This window comes from Frieseomelitta varia, unplaced genomic scaffold (genome assembly GCF_011392965.1).
Source record: "Frieseomelitta varia isolate USP_RPSP 00005682 unplaced genomic scaffold, Fvar_1.2 scaffold_800, whole genome shotgun sequence".
NCBI classification, from domain to species: domain Eukaryota; kingdom Metazoa; phylum Arthropoda; class Insecta; order Hymenoptera; family Apidae; genus Frieseomelitta; species Frieseomelitta varia.
In genome coordinates, this window is record NW_025110591.1 from 1 (window position 1) to 19,967 (window position 19,967).

The 19,967-nt window shown below is 32.9% G+C and overlaps 5 protein-coding genes across 9 annotated transcripts; 2 read left to right on the forward strand and 3 right to left on the reverse strand.

Moving 5' to 3' along the window:
* Nucleotides 1-24: 24 nt before the first annotated feature.
* Nucleotides 25-4,899, forward strand: LOC122536129 (retinal guanylyl cyclase 2-like; the record flags this gene model as incomplete). Its single annotated transcript, XM_043668240.1, has 11 exons — nt 25-201; nt 355-514; nt 617-766; nt 888-1,059; nt 1,207-1,347; nt 1,496-1,688; nt 1,806-1,977; nt 2,123-2,393; nt 2,934-2,945; nt 3,266-3,831; nt 3,941-4,899. Coding segments are annotated over 11 exons (2,379 nt in total), but the record flags the coding sequence as incomplete, so codon positions are not given.
* Nucleotides 4,900-7,642: 2,743 nt separating this feature from the next.
* On the reverse strand, nt 7,643-10,185 carry LOC122536133. 2 transcript variants are annotated; one of them, XM_043668257.1, is made up of 5 exons: nt 10,010-10,185; nt 8,918-9,303; nt 8,561-8,805; nt 8,147-8,326; nt 7,643-7,937 (listed from the first exon to the last, which is right to left on the reverse strand). In XM_043668257.1, the coding sequence occupies exons 2-5, from the start codon at nt 8,936-8,938 to the stop codon at nt 7,928-7,930; spliced, it is 456 nt and encodes a 151-aa protein (XP_043524192.1). In that variant the 5' UTR covers nt 8,939-9,303; nt 10,010-10,185; the 3' UTR covers nt 7,643-7,927. The 2 variants fall into 2 exon arrangements, with proteins under 2 accessions (XP_043524192.1, XP_043524191.1); XM_043668256.1 differs by lacking the exon at nt 10,010-10,185 and having other exon boundaries at nt 8,918-9,474.
* On the forward strand, nt 9,585-14,775 carry LOC122536131 (dynein regulatory complex subunit 2). Of its 4 annotated transcripts, none has more exons than XM_043668250.1 (6): nt 9,585-9,831; nt 12,426-12,958; nt 13,020-13,309; nt 13,445-13,567; nt 13,695-13,928; nt 14,004-14,775. In XM_043668250.1, exons 2-6 carry the CDS (start codon nt 12,711-12,713, stop codon nt 14,264-14,266), a joined length of 1,158 nt encoding a protein of 385 aa, XP_043524185.1. In that variant the 5' UTR covers nt 9,585-9,831; nt 12,426-12,710; the 3' UTR covers nt 14,267-14,775. The 4 variants fall into 4 exon arrangements, with proteins under 4 accessions (XP_043524185.1, XP_043524186.1, XP_043524187.1 ...); XM_043668251.1 differs by having other exon boundaries at nt 12,606-12,958; XM_043668252.1 differs by lacking the exon at nt 9,585-9,831 and adding an exon at nt 11,601-11,681 and having other exon boundaries at nt 12,606-12,958.
* On the reverse strand, nt 10,563-11,541 carry LOC122536134. Its single transcript, XM_043668258.1, has 3 exons — nt 11,478-11,541; nt 10,875-11,158; nt 10,563-10,748 (listed from the first exon to the last, which is right to left on the reverse strand). Exons 2-3 carry the CDS (start codon nt 11,156-11,158, stop codon nt 10,676-10,678), a joined length of 357 nt encoding a protein of 118 aa, XP_043524193.1. The 5' UTR covers nt 11,478-11,541; the 3' UTR covers nt 10,563-10,675.
* On the reverse strand, nt 14,532-19,277 carry LOC122536128 (dolichyl-diphosphooligosaccharide--protein glycosyltransferase subunit 2; the record flags this gene model as incomplete). The annotated part of the gene is made up of 11 exons (XM_043668239.1): nt 14,532-15,193; nt 15,501-15,672; nt 16,067-16,279; nt 16,346-16,568; nt 16,654-16,833; nt 17,058-17,433; nt 17,551-17,684; nt 17,788-17,948; nt 18,148-18,279; nt 18,480-18,688; nt 19,142-19,277. Coding segments are annotated over 11 exons (2,079 nt in total), but the record flags the coding sequence as incomplete, so codon positions are not given.
* Between the last annotated feature and the right edge of the window lie 690 nt (nt 19,278-19,967).

A 19,967-nucleotide genomic window follows, 5' to 3' on the forward strand; every position in this document is an offset into this window, starting at 1 on the left:
TTTTTTTTGCATTTCCGATCATAGATCCATGGTCTACGCCATGAAAATCTGAATCCTCTGATAGGATGTTTAAACGAGCCAACAAGACCGTGCCTTGTTTACGAATATTGTTCAAGAGGATCGTTAGAGGATGTACTAGTGCAAGACGAGATCAAACTCGATTGGTCCTTTAGATTATCATTTCTTACCGATCTTGTGCGGGTAAATAAAACAGTTGAAATCAATTTCATGAACCAAAGTTTCTTGTATGTCTGTCGAACGTACCTATATTTACAAATATTTAAAAGTACAAGAGAAAGAACGAAAAGGAAAAATGTGTGATTAAATTTGAAATTTGGCGATTTCTATTTAAAGGGTATGAGATATCTTCATAGTACGCCAGTACGTGTACACGGTTATCTTACATCGCGGAATTGCGTTATCGATGCTCGCTGGGTTCTCAAGGTAACCGATTACGGACTGCCTGTTTTTTACGAAGCACAAAATATCGTTCCTTCGACAAAAAACGCTAGAGGTACGACAATTCCTGTCATAAGGGAATCTTTTTTTTATACCTGTCCAATAAATGTTGTGAACTTAGATCAATGGAAATAACACTATTTCGCGTTTCGTCTAGATCTTTTGTGGACGGCACCCGAATTGTTAAGGCAACCAAATCTTCGGAAGAAAGGAACGCAAGCAGCAGATGTTTATAGTTTTGGTATTATTATGCAGGAAGTAGTAGTTCGCGGAGAACCATTTTGCATGCTTGCTTTGTCTCCAGAAGGTAACAAACGAGAATTCTGTGTAATCATTGTGAAAATTTCCCTTGCGCTATAAAAAATTTTAAAATCGTCGAATCAAAATGCAATCGTAATGAAATTCATGTTTCATCTCCCTCTATACAGACATCATTGAAAAAGTGATGAAACCACCGCCACTGATTAGACCGTCAGTAAGTAAAGGCGCTGCACCACCGGAAGCGATAAATATTATGCGTCAATGTTGGGCAGAAGCACCAGATATGAGACCCGATTTTAACGATGTTCACGATCTTTTCAAAAAGCTCAACCATGGGAGGTGAATACATAGATATATATTACATAAATGTATATAGTTGATCTTTGTTTCTTTTTTTTTTTTTTTTTTTTGTATCTGTTGATTACCTTGACGCAGATAATTATAGATGTGTTCATTTTATCACATCTAGTTAATTTATATTCGTAGAAAAGTCAACATTGTTGATACGATGTTCCAAATGTTGGAAAAGTACTCGAACAATTTGGAAGAATTGATACGCGAACGTACGGAACAATTAGACATGGAAAAAAAAAAAACGGAACAATTATTAAATCGAATGTTGCCCAGGTAAATGAAGATATCTTACTCCTGAGACCATATCATCATTATTCTCATATCTCTCTCTCTCTCTCTCTCTCTCTCTCTCTCTCTCTCTCTCTGTAATACAGAATTTAACAGTGGATCAAACACATCGCCATCATCTTTTGCATTTCAGCTCTGTTGCGGAGAAATTGAAACTAGGTATGCCCGTTGACCCTGAAGAATTTCGAGAAGTAACAATCTATTTCTCGGACATTGTTGGTTTCACTACCATCTCCGCGCATTCAACCCCATTTCAAGTAGTTGATCTTTTAAACGATTTATACACCTGCTTTGACGCTACGATCAACGCATACACTGTATATAAGGTGACAAAGAAAGACAGAATAAACACAATACATAACGTGTAACACTTATAGTTAATAATTGTAAAAATCGTAATTAATACTTATTTACAAGAAACATTCTCCTTTTCACCGTTACAGGTGGAAACAATAGGAGACGCTTATATGGTTGTAGGTGGTTGTCCGGTAAGAATACCAGACCATGCTTCTCAAATAGCTACCATGGCTCTCGATTTACTACATCAAAGTGGAAAATTCAAACTGAAACATCTGCCCAGAACTCAACTGAGACTTCGTATTGGCCTTCATACTGGTTAAGTATCGTATCATCTATCTACACTATATAGCAGACGTTATTTATTTTATCAATCATAATACCCATAATATTCATACATAATAGCCATATGCGCACGTACCTATATTTTCTTCAACGGTGTATCTTGTTTACGTGAACGTAGGCTCTTGTTGTGCCGGTGTTATTGGCCTGACTATGCCAAGATATTGCCTTTTCGGTGATACCGTTAACACTGCATCGAGAATGGAGTCTACTGGTGCACCATGGCGTATTCATCTTAGTCAAGCAACAAGAGATCGACTGACTCAGGTGGGTGGATATCAGATCGAATACCGTGGACCGACAGAAGTTAAAGGCAAGGGAAAGATGCCTACTTATTGGTTACTAGGGAAACAAGGTTTCGATAAGGAACTTCCAGCACCACCGCCACTTGGGTAAGTCTTTATACCCGTTCGGTATTTCTATTTCGTTGCAAAGCCACCCCTATACATACATACATACATACATACATACATACATAAATATCCATGTATTTATATTCTCCATTATCTTTTAGGAAAAAGAAATTACCTATGCACCTATGTATATACGTATTCATCTTGTTTATTTATTTATAAATATTTCTTCTATAAATTGATCCTTAATTTGCCTCGTCTGTCTTTTCTTTTCTTTTTTCTCGTTTTTCTTCACTCTATCGATTTGATTTATTTTATTTCATCGAATATCGTAACATTTAAGGAATACGACCAATTGGACATTGTTAAATGTCAATCGTCTCTCACCGATCTTTACTTCTTCTTCTACTTCTTCTTTTTCTTCTTCTTCTTCTTCTTCTTCTTTTTCTATTTTCCTTTGAATATTCAAAGCTCATCGCATCTGCATCGTATACTTTGATTTGGTAGATCTTCATTTGGACTATTTGCTTTTCAGATTTTTAATGCTTTTATCTGTTGCCATACTGCCGCCATCTCCAGGGAAAACCATGGGTAAGTCAGAAATCGGTAATAAATAAGATAATGTAACTATAAACAATGATACCTTGCATTTTACGTACGTATTAAACACGGTAGTTACACGTGCAATTAGGACGATCGGAACGATTGCGATAATATAATGGATACATGATGATATGCACGCGCGCGTAGACAACAATTTTTTCTATGTAACGTGTCATAACAAATATAAATACAAATAAATGCACGAATACAAATGATATTAATCTATAAACGATCCTTCTTCTATTTATAAATAAACATCGAATAATCAACTAATTTGACATTGCCTGTATTTAATTTCCACGCTAAAGGCTGAACGAGAGTTTGATATTGGAGAGTTTAACGAACGAAGAAAGCACCGTATCACCAGACGTTAGTTCCGTGCCCATGGATCTATCATGCGAAGACACAAAAGGAGAAGCTTATGACAACGAATGTCATAATGTGAACATCGACGATAATAAAGTCGAAAATATCAACAAAAATCCAGAAACGTGTAGAGTTGCAGTCTCTGTGCACAACGAACAATCTGTGCATGATTCAAATTCTTTTTCGAAATCAATGGTTAACACATTGGAAATTTTATCGTCAAAGAAAAAATCGAGCGAAAGAGAAAGCGATGATGCTAATCCAGCCACTGTTATCAAGACTACTACTTGCAACGATACTCAAACATCTTTAGGAACATCTGCTATATTTTATACGGAAACAACTATTCTTGGCGCATCTACCAGTTCTCTTACGTCAATTTCAAGCTCAACTACAGTCCCTTATAGACCAGGTCCGGCAAGACATCGGAGGATAGGTTATATCGATGAGAACGACTTGAGTACGCCATATAATCATTACAGATGTCTCTCTCCAAACGAACATTATGGCAAGTTTTGTTCTGCAAATTTCTCAGGTTTCGTTACTCAGTCTTAAATTATGAATCCAATTGATCATCCATTCCATTTTTTTTTTTTTTTTTTTTTTTTTTTTTTTAGGGAAAAGCACAGGTTGTCGTTTCTTGAAAAGGCAGTTCAGTTTAGATCGCCCAGATGAGACAGTTTGCCTCGGTTTCACTGAACAAGGTAACTATCAACCGCAACTACAGCACCATCATTATCATCAACAACAACAACAGCAGCAGCAGCAGCAGCAGCAGCAGCAGCAACTACAACCGCAACCACTATCATTGCAACAGCAAAACATAAACACAGTACCAAGACTGTACAAGCAAAATAGCGCGGGAGCAGCGAATGATTTGGAACGTATCGAAGAAGTACCATCTACTCCAGCTTCTCTTCTTCAACACTATAGACAAGCCGCATCTGTTTCTCTTTCAGTAGAATCTTTAACGCTACGTTGAAGAATATTCCATTTTATAGTTGGTTAAAATGTCGATCGGTGAGCACTTGCAATTAAAATTTTACAAAATATATGACAATCGTCACATATTCGTGGACTTTCGGATATGTTCTCTGTATACAAGATGTTAAATTTCTAAGATGATAACAAAAGAGCAGTCGTGCGAACTGAAAATATTCCTTATCCAGTTATAATTGTTTCTTACAATTTTATGATATTGATAATGGATCGATAATCAATTGATAATTAATCTCTGATTACAATCGCGAAATATGGCGAAAAGTTCATATACATACATATATGTATCCATTTATCGCGTATGACAATCTCTGTTACGTAGGCATGCATATGTATAGAACGTACAAATTAATTTTCTGTTTTTTCTAACTATTTCTTTGGTAATAAATATTTCTTTATTTATTTCTTTAGTGATGAACACGTCGAATTGTCGATAGCGTGTGAAATGTTTATTAAAAGTGGGTAAGCTGATTACCGAATTGATTTTAGACAAGAGTTCGTGTCAAAAATGTCAATTTATATATGTTATGTATTATATAATACATATGTAATATATTATATATGCTATATATATGTTATTTTATTTATAATTTTCAATTTATATTTCAATTTTTCAATTTATTTTCCAATTTATAAACAATTTAATCTTGCGCTAAAACAAAAAAAATGTCTATATGAGTGCAGTATAAGTGTTATATATATATGTTATATACATGTGTGCGTGTGGGTGTGTGCGTGAGTCTGTAGAATAGATATAGTATTATTATTATTTACACATCAAGCAGCAGAGAACTAGTGGTGTAATGTCACTTGTCAAGCAGGGTTCTTCACGAAAAAGGCAATTCAGGGCATACAGATTCGGATGTATTAATACTTAAATACTGGTCGTAATACATATTAGAAACGTACTTGTTTCATTACGAATATAATATAGCGAAACTTTAATGCAATGCAACATACGGAACGGTACATGTCAGACAATGGTACGTATGTTGTAAAAAATTGCAATTTCTTCGTGTTTTCCTTAATTTAGAATAATTCGTCGTTTTAAAATGATTATATGACATTTGGTTAAAAATTATAGATAGAAGATGATATTGTGTGACACTAAGTGACAAAACTATTGTAAAAAATTCTGCTGCTGATAACAATAAGTGTCCATAAAATACATGTACCTGTTACGCTTACATCATAGATACGGAGATTATTCGATAAAAATTGTCTCTTCAAAATTTGTTGTTTTTATTTTAAAACGATGTTCGTGTTGCAACGATGGTCCAACTGTGCACGACGTAGCTGTAACAGTGTTCTGATTCTGATCGTGACTCTGATGCTACCTCTGTTTCTGATTCGATTTCTAATTCTAATTTTCATTCTGATTCCGTTTCTGATTCTAATCCATTCTGATTTTGATTCTGTGACATGAAAGTAGTTAAAAAAATAAGCAGCACGAGTAATACTGCTTTAGCAATTTATTGTTAGCGAACCTACAGCATACTTGAAAATATTGGATTTGAAAACTTTACGAATTCATCTGAGAGTAGATATTGAAATTGTTCTTCAATATGTTGATTTCAGCATGAGAAATATTAAATATACTTAATTACACCGGTGTAAGTAATATATTATACTGCCAGTGTAATTCAAATTAGCCATATGTTTTTTGTTTTTTTTTTTTTTTTTTTAACAGATTTCCTGATGTAATTAATTATAATCTAAAATGAAACATTGCGCATTAAATGCATTAAAATGCACAATTCTTCCAACAATCGTGTCGTTAAGATTGTTCCTAAAAGTTTGCTGAAATACCTATCCTTCATATCATGAAAGACTGGTGAAGAAAATATAACATGAACTTTATTATTATAATGTGATTGCGTGCAATTTGACAAGCAACCAAGTTTCCATATTTCCATTCATACTGTTTCCATGGAATAAGAGAAAAAGCTTTACTTTTTTCTCACGAACGTGCACAACATCGTCCCCTCTTCGTCGTTGACAATAACTCAAAAATTTACAATATAAAAATGTAGGCATGTTTCTCCTCCGTCAGATTTCCGTAGTACAATTGTCTATTGTAAAACTGGCGAATTTTTCAAATGTAATATGTACTTCGAGATCAAAAATTAATAAATTGAACGCTGCGATGTTTAATGCGCCAATTAAATTGTGTCCATGTACAACCTTAGTTGTACACGTAAAGTTAGCATAAACATAAAATGTAACAAAGAATAACACATATGAATATGTTATATGCGAGTATGCAATAATTTGTGTGATAGATGTACGAACATTTCACAATATCAATAAGTGAGCAAAAAATTACCAGGAAATAACAAATAAATTTCACCAGTAAATCTTTTGCATTGCAGCGCTTGCAACGCGTATACATAGATGTATACACTGTACAAGAAACAATTGTGATCGATAATAAGTTGTAGAAAAATTTAATATTAAGTCTTTTAAATCATTTAACAAATAAACTATATGTCTACGATTTATTATATTTTCCGAAATAATATAAAGAAGAATAAAAGAATAAGAATAGGAATAGGAATAGGAATAGGAATAGGAATACGAATGCGAATACGAATACCAATAAGAATAAGAATAAGAATAAGAATAAGAATAAGAATAAGAATAAGAATGAGAATAAGAATAGGAATAGGAATAGGAATAAGAATAAGAATAAGAATAAGAATAAGAATAAGAATAAGAATAAGAATAGGAATAAGAATAAGAATAGGAATAAGAATAGGAATAAGAATAAGAATATGAATAAGAATAAGAATAGGAATAAGAATAGGAATAGGAATAGGAATAGGAATAGGAATAAGAATAGGAATAGAAATAGGAATAGGAATAGGAGTAAGAATAGGAATAGGTATAGGAATAGGAATAAGAATAAGAATAGGAATAAGAATAGGAATAGGAATAAGAATAAGAATAGGAATAGGAATAAAAATAGGAATACGAATAAGAATAAGAATAGGAATAAGAATAAGAATATGAATAAGAATAGGAATAGGAATAGGAATAGGAATAGGAATAGGAATAAGAATGAGAATAGAAATAGGAGCAAGAATGAGAATAGAAATAGGAATAAAAATAGGAATAGGAATAAGAATAAGAATAGAAATAGGAGTAAGAATAAGAATAGGAATAGAAATAGGAATAGGAATAGGAATAGGAATAGGAATAGGAATAGGAATAAGAATAAAAATAATTCGTGTTATTTTGTATTTTTTCTAGTGCAATAATTTATTTTCTACAGTAGAAAAGTATGACATCTATTTAAATCATTAATTAAAATTATAAAATTAAATGGATCAAGTATCATTTTATTCGATTATACAATAAAATTTGAACGTATGCATAGATTGCATAGATCGCGTACATATGTGTACGTGTGTAGGTGAAAATGAACCAACAAATACAACGCGACACGACGGGACGTGACGTTTTAACAATAGTAATACAAGTACAATTTCTTTCAATTCACAGATTTTTCTTCCTGATTCTCTGATGAGTATTGCATTGTTATTCAATAACTTTTTAGCCAACTTTCACATAATTATTTGCCAGCTTGATTGACGATTTTGATATTACCAAGGCCTGAATAAAAAAGTATAAGAAATATGAAGAAGTAAACTTGATTAGTAACATGCCACACATCGAAGAAAATCAAAGCAGTAAGACGCAACGCGACGAATTATACATATATAAGTATCTATCTAATAAAGTATAATATACATAAATATAATATGGTACATAATTACCTATATACAAGTACCTATATAAATACATAATTTACATTTACTTACCCATAAGGAGAAGAATCTTTGTATTCAACGTGTATCGGTTTAAACACCGGAGTTGGCCTTTCAATTATCCTTTCAATGAAAATTGGCTTGTCAATGTATTCAACGTATTTTACGGATGCTGGAGGAGCTGACAAATATACATGATGAACTTGTGGGGCAGTCTTGTAACCAACTTTGTATCTGAAAATGATGGAATAAAAAAATGGAATGAAACGTACGTATATGCATGTACATATAGATTTTGTAGATATCAAGATTAGTTGTATCCATGCAATCTTACAAATCCATAAGCTAATAATCAATGCAAACGAGTTGCTATTTTGCAGTGCATTTTCATTTTCCACTAAATGATATATAGATATAAAATTTCCATATAAATGATACATAGATATAAAAAAAAAAAATGCTTTTTACCCTTTTATGGCACCCAGCCCAAAACCCAAAAGGCCTGCTCCGATAAGTTTTTTCTTCAACAAAAGTGTCCTCTTTTGCCTATTTAACGTAGCATCCGAATGTTCTTCGTTAATCGCCGTTTGGACAGCAGACTGATCGACAATAGAAGAACTAGTCTCTATCGATGGTAAAGTATCTTGTTTAGCTATTACGTACGGTACGACATAACAACAAACAGCAAAAATTACGATGATAATGGACTGCATCTATCATGAAGGAAGGAAAAAAGATTACCACTTAAGATTAAAAGTACTATACTTATTTAATAATTGTTTAATTGTTATAGCGCGTTTATACATGTATTTTTCATTCTCTTACCGCTGTATTGTTTCGTTGCATTTCGTATCAAGGATCTATGAACAATGTTGAACGTATACAGAGAGTACGTTTTTAACTCGTATGTAGTATGCGTAAATGCGTAAATGCGTATGACACCTTTTCGATAGCTTCCTTTGATTTTATATACAGCCTTGCCTACCTTCGAAGCAACGAATTCTCCCACCTATTCAGGCGATCGAACCTGCGTTCGGGTTCTCCTGTTCGAGTTTCTTTTTAAATGTTACACTTAAATGTTTTCACCGCGTTCGAACTACTTGCGACATGATGATGAGGTGACAATATTGGTATCTTGAAGCTTCTTTAGCCTCTATACTATGGATCTGTCCTTTTTGCTATCGTCGCGTTGATCTTGAAATTTAATTAACCTGACGTATGAAACATAAACGTGAAACGTTGAACTGTGCTTAATCTTGGAAGATATTTCGTGTAATTGCATTTGCGAAACTGCAATTCTTCTTATCGTTGATCGGCAATGCACAAGAAAATTCATACATGCATTTTTGTACATTTACCTGCTGCAGTACGTTAGCAATTTTCACTTAAACTTAATATTAATTTCAAGCGAGTTTGATACGATAAAAGATTTATAGTTACATACGAATGAATGTATTCATGTATGTATGTATGTACGTATGTATGTATCAATATGAAAGAAAAAGTTTAATGAAACAATGGTAGCGCGTGTCCGTGTGTACATGTATAAAAACAGCGTCAATTGATCCGTACATCAAATAATGTATGTATGTTACGTCTGTTGATACGTAACACTGTGTCGCGCTTTTAACCGTGAATGTCGCAAGTTTAACGAACAGTCGTCGAATAATAATGAATCCGGTCGCATCATTTTCGATTTACTTACATTTTCGTCAGATGTCGATCGTTCAATGAATTAGGTAACGGAACAATACGCGACGAGAATAGTGAATACAAACGCAAAAGAAAAGAAAAAGATTGCAAAAGTGAGAGAAAAGACGGATAAGAAAGTGCTTGCTTTTACAATGCTTCGAATCGTTACGTATTCATCGATGAAAATCGAATCCGTCTCGCAACGTTTTTAACTGCGTGCTTTACCTTGAAATTCTTTTACCAACCGATTGCCCAATTTTTGTCTATCGTACAATAATTAAATGAGCAGTGAATATTTCAATGAACTCCACCAATAATTTATTGTCATTCAAACGATCAATTATCACCAGTTACAAAGTCAAAACTTTTACTAACTGCTACAATTTCAATGCGACTATTACTATTATTTATAGCTACAAACTGCAACTGAAACGATATGTATGTATGTATATCGCGAATGAAACAACGCACATTTTAGATATCTCTTTCTTCTTTTTTATCTATATTCCTCTTCTTGTTTTTTCTAATGTTCTCGCCGTCATTAACAATTGTAATAAATCAAATTTTATATTTATTTATAATTCACTTGAATTATACATTTTCATAGACATAGACAAAGATAAATGTTATAGTTATTCACTTACGTATTATTATACATTTTCATTTCAACGTGTTATGTAATACACGTACATCGTATGTAAATATGTACATGTGTGTATGTATCGAGTGTATGTATGTAGATATCTCTTGGAATATAAATATAAACGCTTGATGCCAATTTCTTCCATAAATCGATTTATTAAGTAACAAAATTATTTAGGTATACAACTAGTCGTCGATTAATATGAAATTGTTGACATAATCGCATATTGCGTGAGTATTCTATAGTCGTCAGACCCAACTTGATGCAGCGGATGGCACGTAATAGTAGTTTGCATATCCACCTCCATAACCGCCGCCATAACTGACGCATACGCAAAGGATTCACAGAAAATGCAATTGTGTTAAACGAGAAATGCAATAAATAAACACACACTTGAAAACGAACAGAACACCTTGGAAATATATATATATATATACATATACTCACTAGTTAGCTTTGTACAAACCAGCTCCAAGAATTCCAGCACCGACTAGAGCCTTAGCTCCAACGGTAGCACCACCGAGTAAAAGTGCTTTTTTACCAATTACAGTTGCTCCTGCGAGCAAAGGCAATTTAAGCAAAGCAACTCTCCTTATACGGGTTAGGTTTGCTTCGTCAGTTTTATCGTTGCGTGTGATAAAGGGACGATTTTCTTCACTTGCGGCCAAAGACAACGTGTGAATATAATCAACAAGCAATGCCACGAGCACAAGAAGATACAATAATTTCATCTAGAAAACAAAATTCATTTCATCGCGATTATTAATAGAAGGAGGAAGGGACCAGAAGAGAGAAGAAAAAAGAAAAGGGAAAGGAAAAGGAAAAGGAAAGGGAAAAGGAAAGGGAAAAGGAAAAGGAAAAGGAAAAGGAAAAGGAAAAGGAAAAGGAAAAGGAAAAGGAAAAGGAAAAGGAAAAAGAAAAATAAAAAAAGGAAAGCAAGAAGTGAATAGGATATAAACCAATAGAATCGTAACAAATCGTTATGTGCATGAGACTAAAACTTTTGAAAGAGTGCACATATATACGTACATACAAATAGGCAATACTTACCTCGCCGAGATTGACGGACTCGTTACCAACAAAGTATTGCAATGTTTCAAACCAAGTGACTCTTATATATATATATATATATGTGTGTGAGAAATTCAGATTTTATCCCTTCTATATCGGTATTGTGGGTTTCTAGTTTTAAAACCGGAATTTAGCAAATCTCTCCTTCTCCTCAACTTATTAAAAGGCATGTATCTTTACTTGGTTAGTATCCCCCTTCTCTAATTCTCGTATTTATCTGAACTCATGTCGTGACTGGTCAAAAATTGCTGAATTTTCTCGTTGCTTTATTTTCTTAGAACTTGGCACCACGAGCGTAAAATTTGATACTTTATCATATCTTGACGTAAACTAGTATTAAAACTGGAATAGAGGTTTGTTTGTTTGTTATTGGACGTACATACATAATATCATACAAAACTCTCACGAAAAAGATCACCGATAATTGGAGAAAAGACATCCAGACTGTTTGCTAACCGGCTTTCACTCAACAGTACAAACAGTCGATTCTCTAATTTCATAATATCGAAGATTCCAACACACAAATTTGGACAAGTCGCGAAAAAAGAAAAAGTGACATATATCGAGAGTAATGGAACAACATCTCTGGTTGTTTACAAAAAGCTGTTAAAGTTATTAATTTTATATGTACAACATTTACGTATATATATATATATATATATATATATATATATATATATATAATATGTGATATTGTTAATATTGAATGTCTAGTCTATCTATAACGAATAATGATACAATACTTATTGACGGATAAAGAAATACGTACATACATACACATTTATCTACGTGTATAATGTGTAACGCAACGAAGAATTCTCTTCTCGTTTGTGATTACAAGATATGACACACAAGACATATAAGATATAAGATATAAGGGCATGTGTATACCACTGTATTACATTTGTGATACTTGTTGTATGGTAGGAAAATTTAATTTTCATTCAAATGACAATACTCGTCGTGGGACGAAAACGTGGGATACGATAAAGCATCAAATATCAGATGTACTATTCTGTTGTTTGACAATGAACGACAAAAGAAAACCGATAATATTCGCGAGTGATATTCGCGATTGATCGAAAGAACAGAGTCATATGTTTACAGAATGAAAATCGAATCGACAGGAATATAGCCTAATCCGTAGAAGAAGGTAAGAAAAGGAAAAATTCTCAGAAAGGTAAAGTTGGGGATAAAAATTTAAGCGATGAGATGGCTCCTAAACTGAAACGAAAAACAAGGAACAAATTAATCCGTAAAGACAACAACAACAAATTATCCATGCAAAATGTCAAACGAGAAAAATTGTTCCACGAACTGAAGTTCAGCGCTTTGAATACGGAACGCAATCAACGTTTTTGGAGAGAAACGCTTATACGCGTAAAAATGCCGGATGTCTGGAGAAAGATCGATGTAACTTGGCAGACTTTGGAACATGCCATTGACTTCAAGGACTACAGGTAGGACGAACGACAATCCATTAAAATTTGTACATCATGGAAATTCCCTGTATTTTTGCAGCATCAGTTTATTATTGGATAGTCTGCAAGAAGCTCAAAATCAACATCGGACAATAAACGGCGCTCATGTAGAATTAATCGATAAATCATTGGAGGCACACGAAACTCGACTAGCAGACGTCAATACGCTCTTTTATGGAAATGTTAAAACAGTGTTGGCTGATAAAATTTCTCAATTTGAAAATATTAATTATTATCGAAATAAAAAAGAAATTGCTTTGCGAAAAATTAACTTGCTCGTAAGTCATCGAGGTGAAAATGCATCAAATATCGCAAGAAGTACTGCGATTAGTAAGATATATATATATATTACCTGCAAATATTTTCCAAATCAAATCATATCATTTCCGCATAATTATATGTCATTAATACTAAAAAGATAAGAGCATTGTCATTAAACTGTCTGATATAGTTTCTAATTGTAAGGTAAAATCAACGCATTTATGGAGGATGGTGACAACGAAAAAAGAATAATTATAACGCAACTTCAAAAAAAATTAGAGAATTTATGGACCGGTTTGCGCAACATTTTTTCCGATTATCGTAAAAGTATGTACTCCTGTATTTAGATTCTACGTATTGTGAATGTTTTGTAATATTCTCTCTCTCTCTCTCTCTCTCTCTCTCTCTCGTCATATGTGTGCGTGTATGTATACACACACATACATATATATAGATACGGAAGATCGACGAAAAGATTACGAGATCATCAAGAAAAAGGATCAGATTGATCAACAAATGATAACTCGACAATACATGCGTATCGCGATTCTCTTTGATAGGATTATGAAATTTCGTAGTAAGATTAATTCTTACAAAAAAGAATCGATGATTGAGCTACGAGAAATTACAAGAGAATCAAATTTCTTCCACAATATTTATCGAGAAACGAACGAACGTTTCATTTTTGGTACATATTTTCGATACATTTATCTTATTCGCAATGAGAAAACGATAAATTATTTGATAACAAGTTATTTATTAGGTTGTAAAAAAGATAAACATAAAACAACGACAATGTCCAAGGAATATAATCGTGGTGTAAAACACATGAGAGGTTTGTTGATTAAAGCAGAACGTATACTCGGTTATATGCAAATCTGTCGAAAATACGAGACACAGGATGAAAAAATACTTCCAATGATCGATAATCATCCCATGAGATTATCAATAACCGATGACAACGATGTCCTTCCACTTCAAACAGTTACAACTCAGTTCACTCCTATTCACATACGCATGATATAATACATTATACGCATTTTAGTTATAACCATTCTCACGGTAATTTTTTTTTTTTTTTTTTTTTTAGGTTGTAAAAGACTTTCAACATACCATTAACTTTTGGCGTAGAATAGGTTTCACGCAAATAATCACGACCGAACTACGTGGCGAAAAAAATCAGTTAATAATACAAGCGAATAATTTGCGAAAATTGGTGAAACGCTGTCTTATCGATGACACAGGTTCGACATGCTTTGACACGTATATATCGACAGATTATAACACAAGATCTACTAAAAATTGATTTTTATTATCATCAAGTACAACTGAGTTATACACCATCGAAAATGACGTGACTATATTTGTTTTCAATGGTACTTTACGCATACATGAAATCTTAAATCGAAAAAAGAATCAAAAATGCAATAATCGGAGGATTTCGCAATTTCTTATGCATTATTGTAACAGGTATATCGCGTACTGATAAACATGAAATGCAAGTTATTTTGAACAAATAAAATTGTTCATGGCAATTGTTGATAATTCGTTACAATCGTAAATTCAACTAATTTCGCACGCGATTACAGTGGAAAATAGTATTGCTATCGCTCGCATTGCTCTGTCGTTTACACTACGATCGATATTCATGATGAAACACCAGTTCGTTCATTACTTTCGGCGATTTATTCGTACTAACGGAGCCCCAGTCTTATATTTGCCTGTTTCTTTTTTTTTTTTCATTCTCCTTGCAAAATAATTTAAATTTCGTAAAAACACAATTATAAAAATATTATTGTGCTCTAACGAGTTAACGTGATTTATGTTTATGCGCTATACGTGACAACATTTTATTGCCAGCAAGGAATGTGACAATACCAAGACCGAAAAGATATCGAAGAGTAACAAACATGTTTAGCTTTAACCAAAATATTCCGAAAAGTGTGAAAATACCTGAAAACACACAAAAAGAATAAATATTATTACTTGATAATACTTTATAATAAGTAAAAATTATTTATAAGTGATAGAATCTACGGCGTAGCGTTCAAGTATAAACCAATTCTTGAATAGAATGTCGTGAAAATCGGGCTACAACTGTAACATGGTAGCAATTACACTTGCGAAAAAATCACTTTTTTTTTATGCCCGAATGATAACAAATTAACCGAAAATTATAATTCGTCAGTTATCGGGCAAGCTACGAGTGATGTTGATGATCAACAATAATATACGTGCTAGTTACAACTGAAATACTTACTTCCAAGTCCAAGATGAAACGTCACAGCACTGATCGAAAATGGGAAATTTGATATATTCACGCCAAGTTTAGCCCATAAAATAAACAACAAGAGAATTGGTGCTAAACATAGACCGGTAAATAAGTTTGAAACAAAGGCAGGAGGCCTCTTCTCGGGTTGGCGAAACATGTGCTGTAACGTACAAATACTTCTCAATGAACGTAGTATTTAATCATAAACTTTAATCGTAAAGTTAATACAAGAAAAATTTCAAATGTATAAAAATGTCCGTCGAAACTACAATTTAATATACGAATATAAACATTCGTCTTAAATACAATTTAATTTCAAAATATTAAATTAGCGTAATATATTTCGACGGCAATAGTTTTGTTTCCCAATGTTAAGGAGGTGATAGAATCTTGAAACGATTGCTATCACTAACGAGCATTGGTTTCTGTCAGACATAGAATAATAAGATACCGCGTACGGTGAAGGTATTGTTGCAATATGTATCCAAAGCGTTTGTTACATATAAAATGGTTCAAATTATCAATTACGAGTAACAGTAAAACACAAGTTATACCTTTATTTCTGGCTTGGTCGTATAAATATTAGATTCGTCTTCGTAAAGCGCATTTTTATCTGCTCGTCCGATCGAAGATGATTCAGAGAACTTTAGATTAATCGTTGCCACTGTCCATTGGAAAGGATTACTCAGTACTGCATCACCAATAATCAGTTCCACGTTATAATCCCCACTTTGATAGTCAAAATTCGCAGCTGCAGTTCCTATCGGCTAAAACGTTCGAACTGTAGAACGCGATAGTTTAAATTTTAATTTCAATAGAAATTACTAGCGTACCATATCGAATTTGTAAAGATGCGATGTATCTGTTTCAGCGACGAAAAGAATTTCGTGTCCTTTTTTATCATCGTTTGAAGTGGACGCGGAAGAAAGTCGTACGAATGCTTGATGTGTACGCATGGGTTTCTTATTAGCACCATCTCTCAGTAAGAATCGCATGACTAATTTCTGTTGGGAGTCAGCCTCGATCTTTTGTGATAATTTCTCAGGGAAGAGAACTCTGTAATCAATATCTAAGTATATAGATATATATATATTTACACGTACGATTTGCAGATTTAAATTTACCATTTCGATTCAATTACCGTGTTAGCTTTGGTTGAGTAGTTTGGTCGGCGTCGGCAGTACCAATTTCCATATGATCAACCACAACTTCGCAAAGAACTTTTACTGTAACAGTATTCGTTACCGCACCAGCTGTGACTGATATCTTATAGAATCCACGTTCTGGTTTCATTTCCATAAAATTCATTACAAATAAAGTTCTAAAATTTAATAATCATATTAGAATACTTAAAGCCTTCTATATTATTCAAAATATGTACATGAAAAATTGTTTGTTGAACTTCTTGATCTTTTACATGATTTTAATAAAAGATTAAAAGATAGTACCAACGTGAACACTTTACCCCAACGTATAACCAACTTGAAAAAGATAATTCGAGTTGGTAAAGTAATGGGGAAAGGCTGTGAAGGTTTTAACACTTACTTATCTGTAGGCGAAGCCTGCAAACTTTGTTTGTTGAATATGACAATATCGTCGTCGACTCTTGTTGCAGAATTTGCGACCACTTTGACCGAGTTGCTTAATGGATTGCCTAGTATGTCGCAAACTTTTATTGTCACCAAGGGCTGTTGAGTAGAAATGCTGATTTCTTCATTAGCTAATGTTATGCAGGTTGGTTTTTCAACATCGTTATTTGCTAAAGTCGTTAATGCAGAAAGTAAATTTGAAACGCCTCTTGGTGTCTGCACGGAACGTCGAGTTAGAAAATAATTGGTCAGTTTTACTATTTGTCGAGGTATTAATGGCGGTTTCTTTTTTAATGTGTTGGACAGCTTGAAGATACCGTTCACTAAGGAACCTAAAAAACAAACAAAATGTGTTCTCTAATGACAACAATGCAGTTTCTAAGAAGTCAATCTTATTTCTTGTAACGTATTGTAGGTAATACCAGTCACACAACGCACTCAGTACTCACTAGTTACAGAGAGACCACCTTCGAATTGTAAATACTGTCCATCTATCTCATCTGCTTGAACAATTGCATCCTGTATACGATCAAAACCAAGTGTACTACCAAGGTCTGAAGCAATGTGAAATGTGTAGGCGAAGCTGCTCGTAAAACATCCGATTAAAAGAAATTAGAACTTTTTTGATAATTGTTGACAAGACAAAGACTGAATTAAGCTTAAAATATGAACAGAATAGACCATACTTCCACAAATTGTCATCTTTCCGTAACGTATTTTGTATGGTCTTAATTACGTTGTCGACATTATCACGTGACAATTTTTCTGACAAAATAGTCAGTCCGCTTACTGCATAGTATAATTCCATTATACTCGAGGTCTCTTTCTCTATCGCAGTACGGAGCACCTATTTAAATAAAATAATTGCATTTTAAGTCTAATAAAAAAAATTTCACCAATGCGTATGTAAAAATTTTTTTCTTTTCTTCAGTAAATGTGAGTTTCTTCAATATAGAAATCCAGTAGAACGAAAGTTTTAAAACATCATTATTCATTTAAAAATTGATTGATTATCTTAAGCTTCGATTCTTTTTAAGAATGCTAACCTTTATAATATTGGACGGAGATTTACTTTGACAATTTCCAACAGTTCGCCAAGTAGATGCAATGTAAAATGCTTTTTCCGTTGTGATGTTGTTACCATCTTGTATAACTTTTACTAAAAAGTCACAAATATCCTAAAAATCATACAAACCTTGTTGAATATTACCAATAAAAAACTCTTAGAAAATAATTCCATATACAAATAAATTGATCAGCAAGACTAATCAAGAAATCATTACATTTCAATTATGGTTGTACGTTTCATCATCTATATATTAAGTATATCCAAGCAGAATATAAAAATGTCTTAGAATATAAAAATGAGGTTCTTTACCTGTTTGTTTGGCAAAACTTCCTCAAGAAATGTATATCCATGAACTGCATGATACACGAGTGTAACATCGTTTGATGTTAAACCTGGTTCAAGTATCTTTTTTAAATGAATCCTATCAGCCTTTGTCAAGTACGAGCTCGTTGACTGTAATATTTCGGTGGCCGAGAAGCAACTTGTTATACTGATAGTCGTGATCAACAATGATATAACTGAAAAATCATTTTAGCAATTAAAATTTGATTTTGATTACTCTTACAATTTGTAATTACATCTCTTATCAATGAAATATTAAAATTCCGAGAATCGCAAAGGAATATCGGAGCGCCGATAGGAACGCAAACTGTTCGTTTAAATCGTATCCGAAAATGTTAAAAATGGCTAATAAATTTAAATACGAAACATACGTATGAACATATTTTTGAAAAATAAACAAATATAACAAACGTTGGAATCGAAACATTAGTACAGTAATAAAGAAAATAAAGTATGGAAAAAGCGTGTAGTTGATACAAAGGAAAACATGCAAGGAGGCAGCAGTTGAAACGTAAAAAACAGACACGAGAATTTGCGAAGAAATGATAACAATATCCATAGAGACTTGTATTCAAACTTATATATAAAAAAAAGCATTACAAAATAGTACATCATTAAATAATACTCACAAATACTCATTGTGAAAAGACGACCGAGAACGCCGGCTGCCACGTTGCTGCTCCGAACAAAATGGCTCCTTCCCCATTGCGCGTGTTCGAAAAAATGGACGACTCCACGTACCGGAAGTAGTTGGCAAAATGAACATATATTTTATAGGAAGCATGCGCACAAATTATACGACAATATTCCATTAACTGTGTAGTAATAGTTTAAAAAATACTAGAAACTGACCGGAATAATCGCTATAGGATATCTAATTAGAATATAAAATACTCATATTCGAATTAAAGTGATATTTTATTGACAATAAGAACTGATTTCTTTCAACGCCTTTGTTTCAATATCGTGTAATAACGATTAAATATTTTAAATTATTAAATTATTAATTAATTGAAAATGACATATAAGAAAAAAAAGCAAAAAAAATTTATCGTGACTTATATATATATGTATATTCATACAGGCTTCGACAATTTTTGAATTAAAAAACTGAAAAATTTTAATCCTGTTTTAAAATACAGTATAGAAATATGGGCAATTGGAATTTTTATAAACGCAACATCTAATTGAATTTATGAATCTTGGTTTAAAATATCACATATAATGAATAACCGACTTTTATGATTGACATTTCGTGCAAAACGAAATATATATACACACGCTATTTTTTACAATATCGATTAATTTAAAACATTTGATTTTCTTTGAATTCATTTTGGGAAAATTCATCAACAACAGGTCTGCATGTAATCACATGTACAATTAAAATCATGTTAATCATCGACTTTATAACGTAGAATTATGGTAACGACAACTATGGTACGATATGAATTA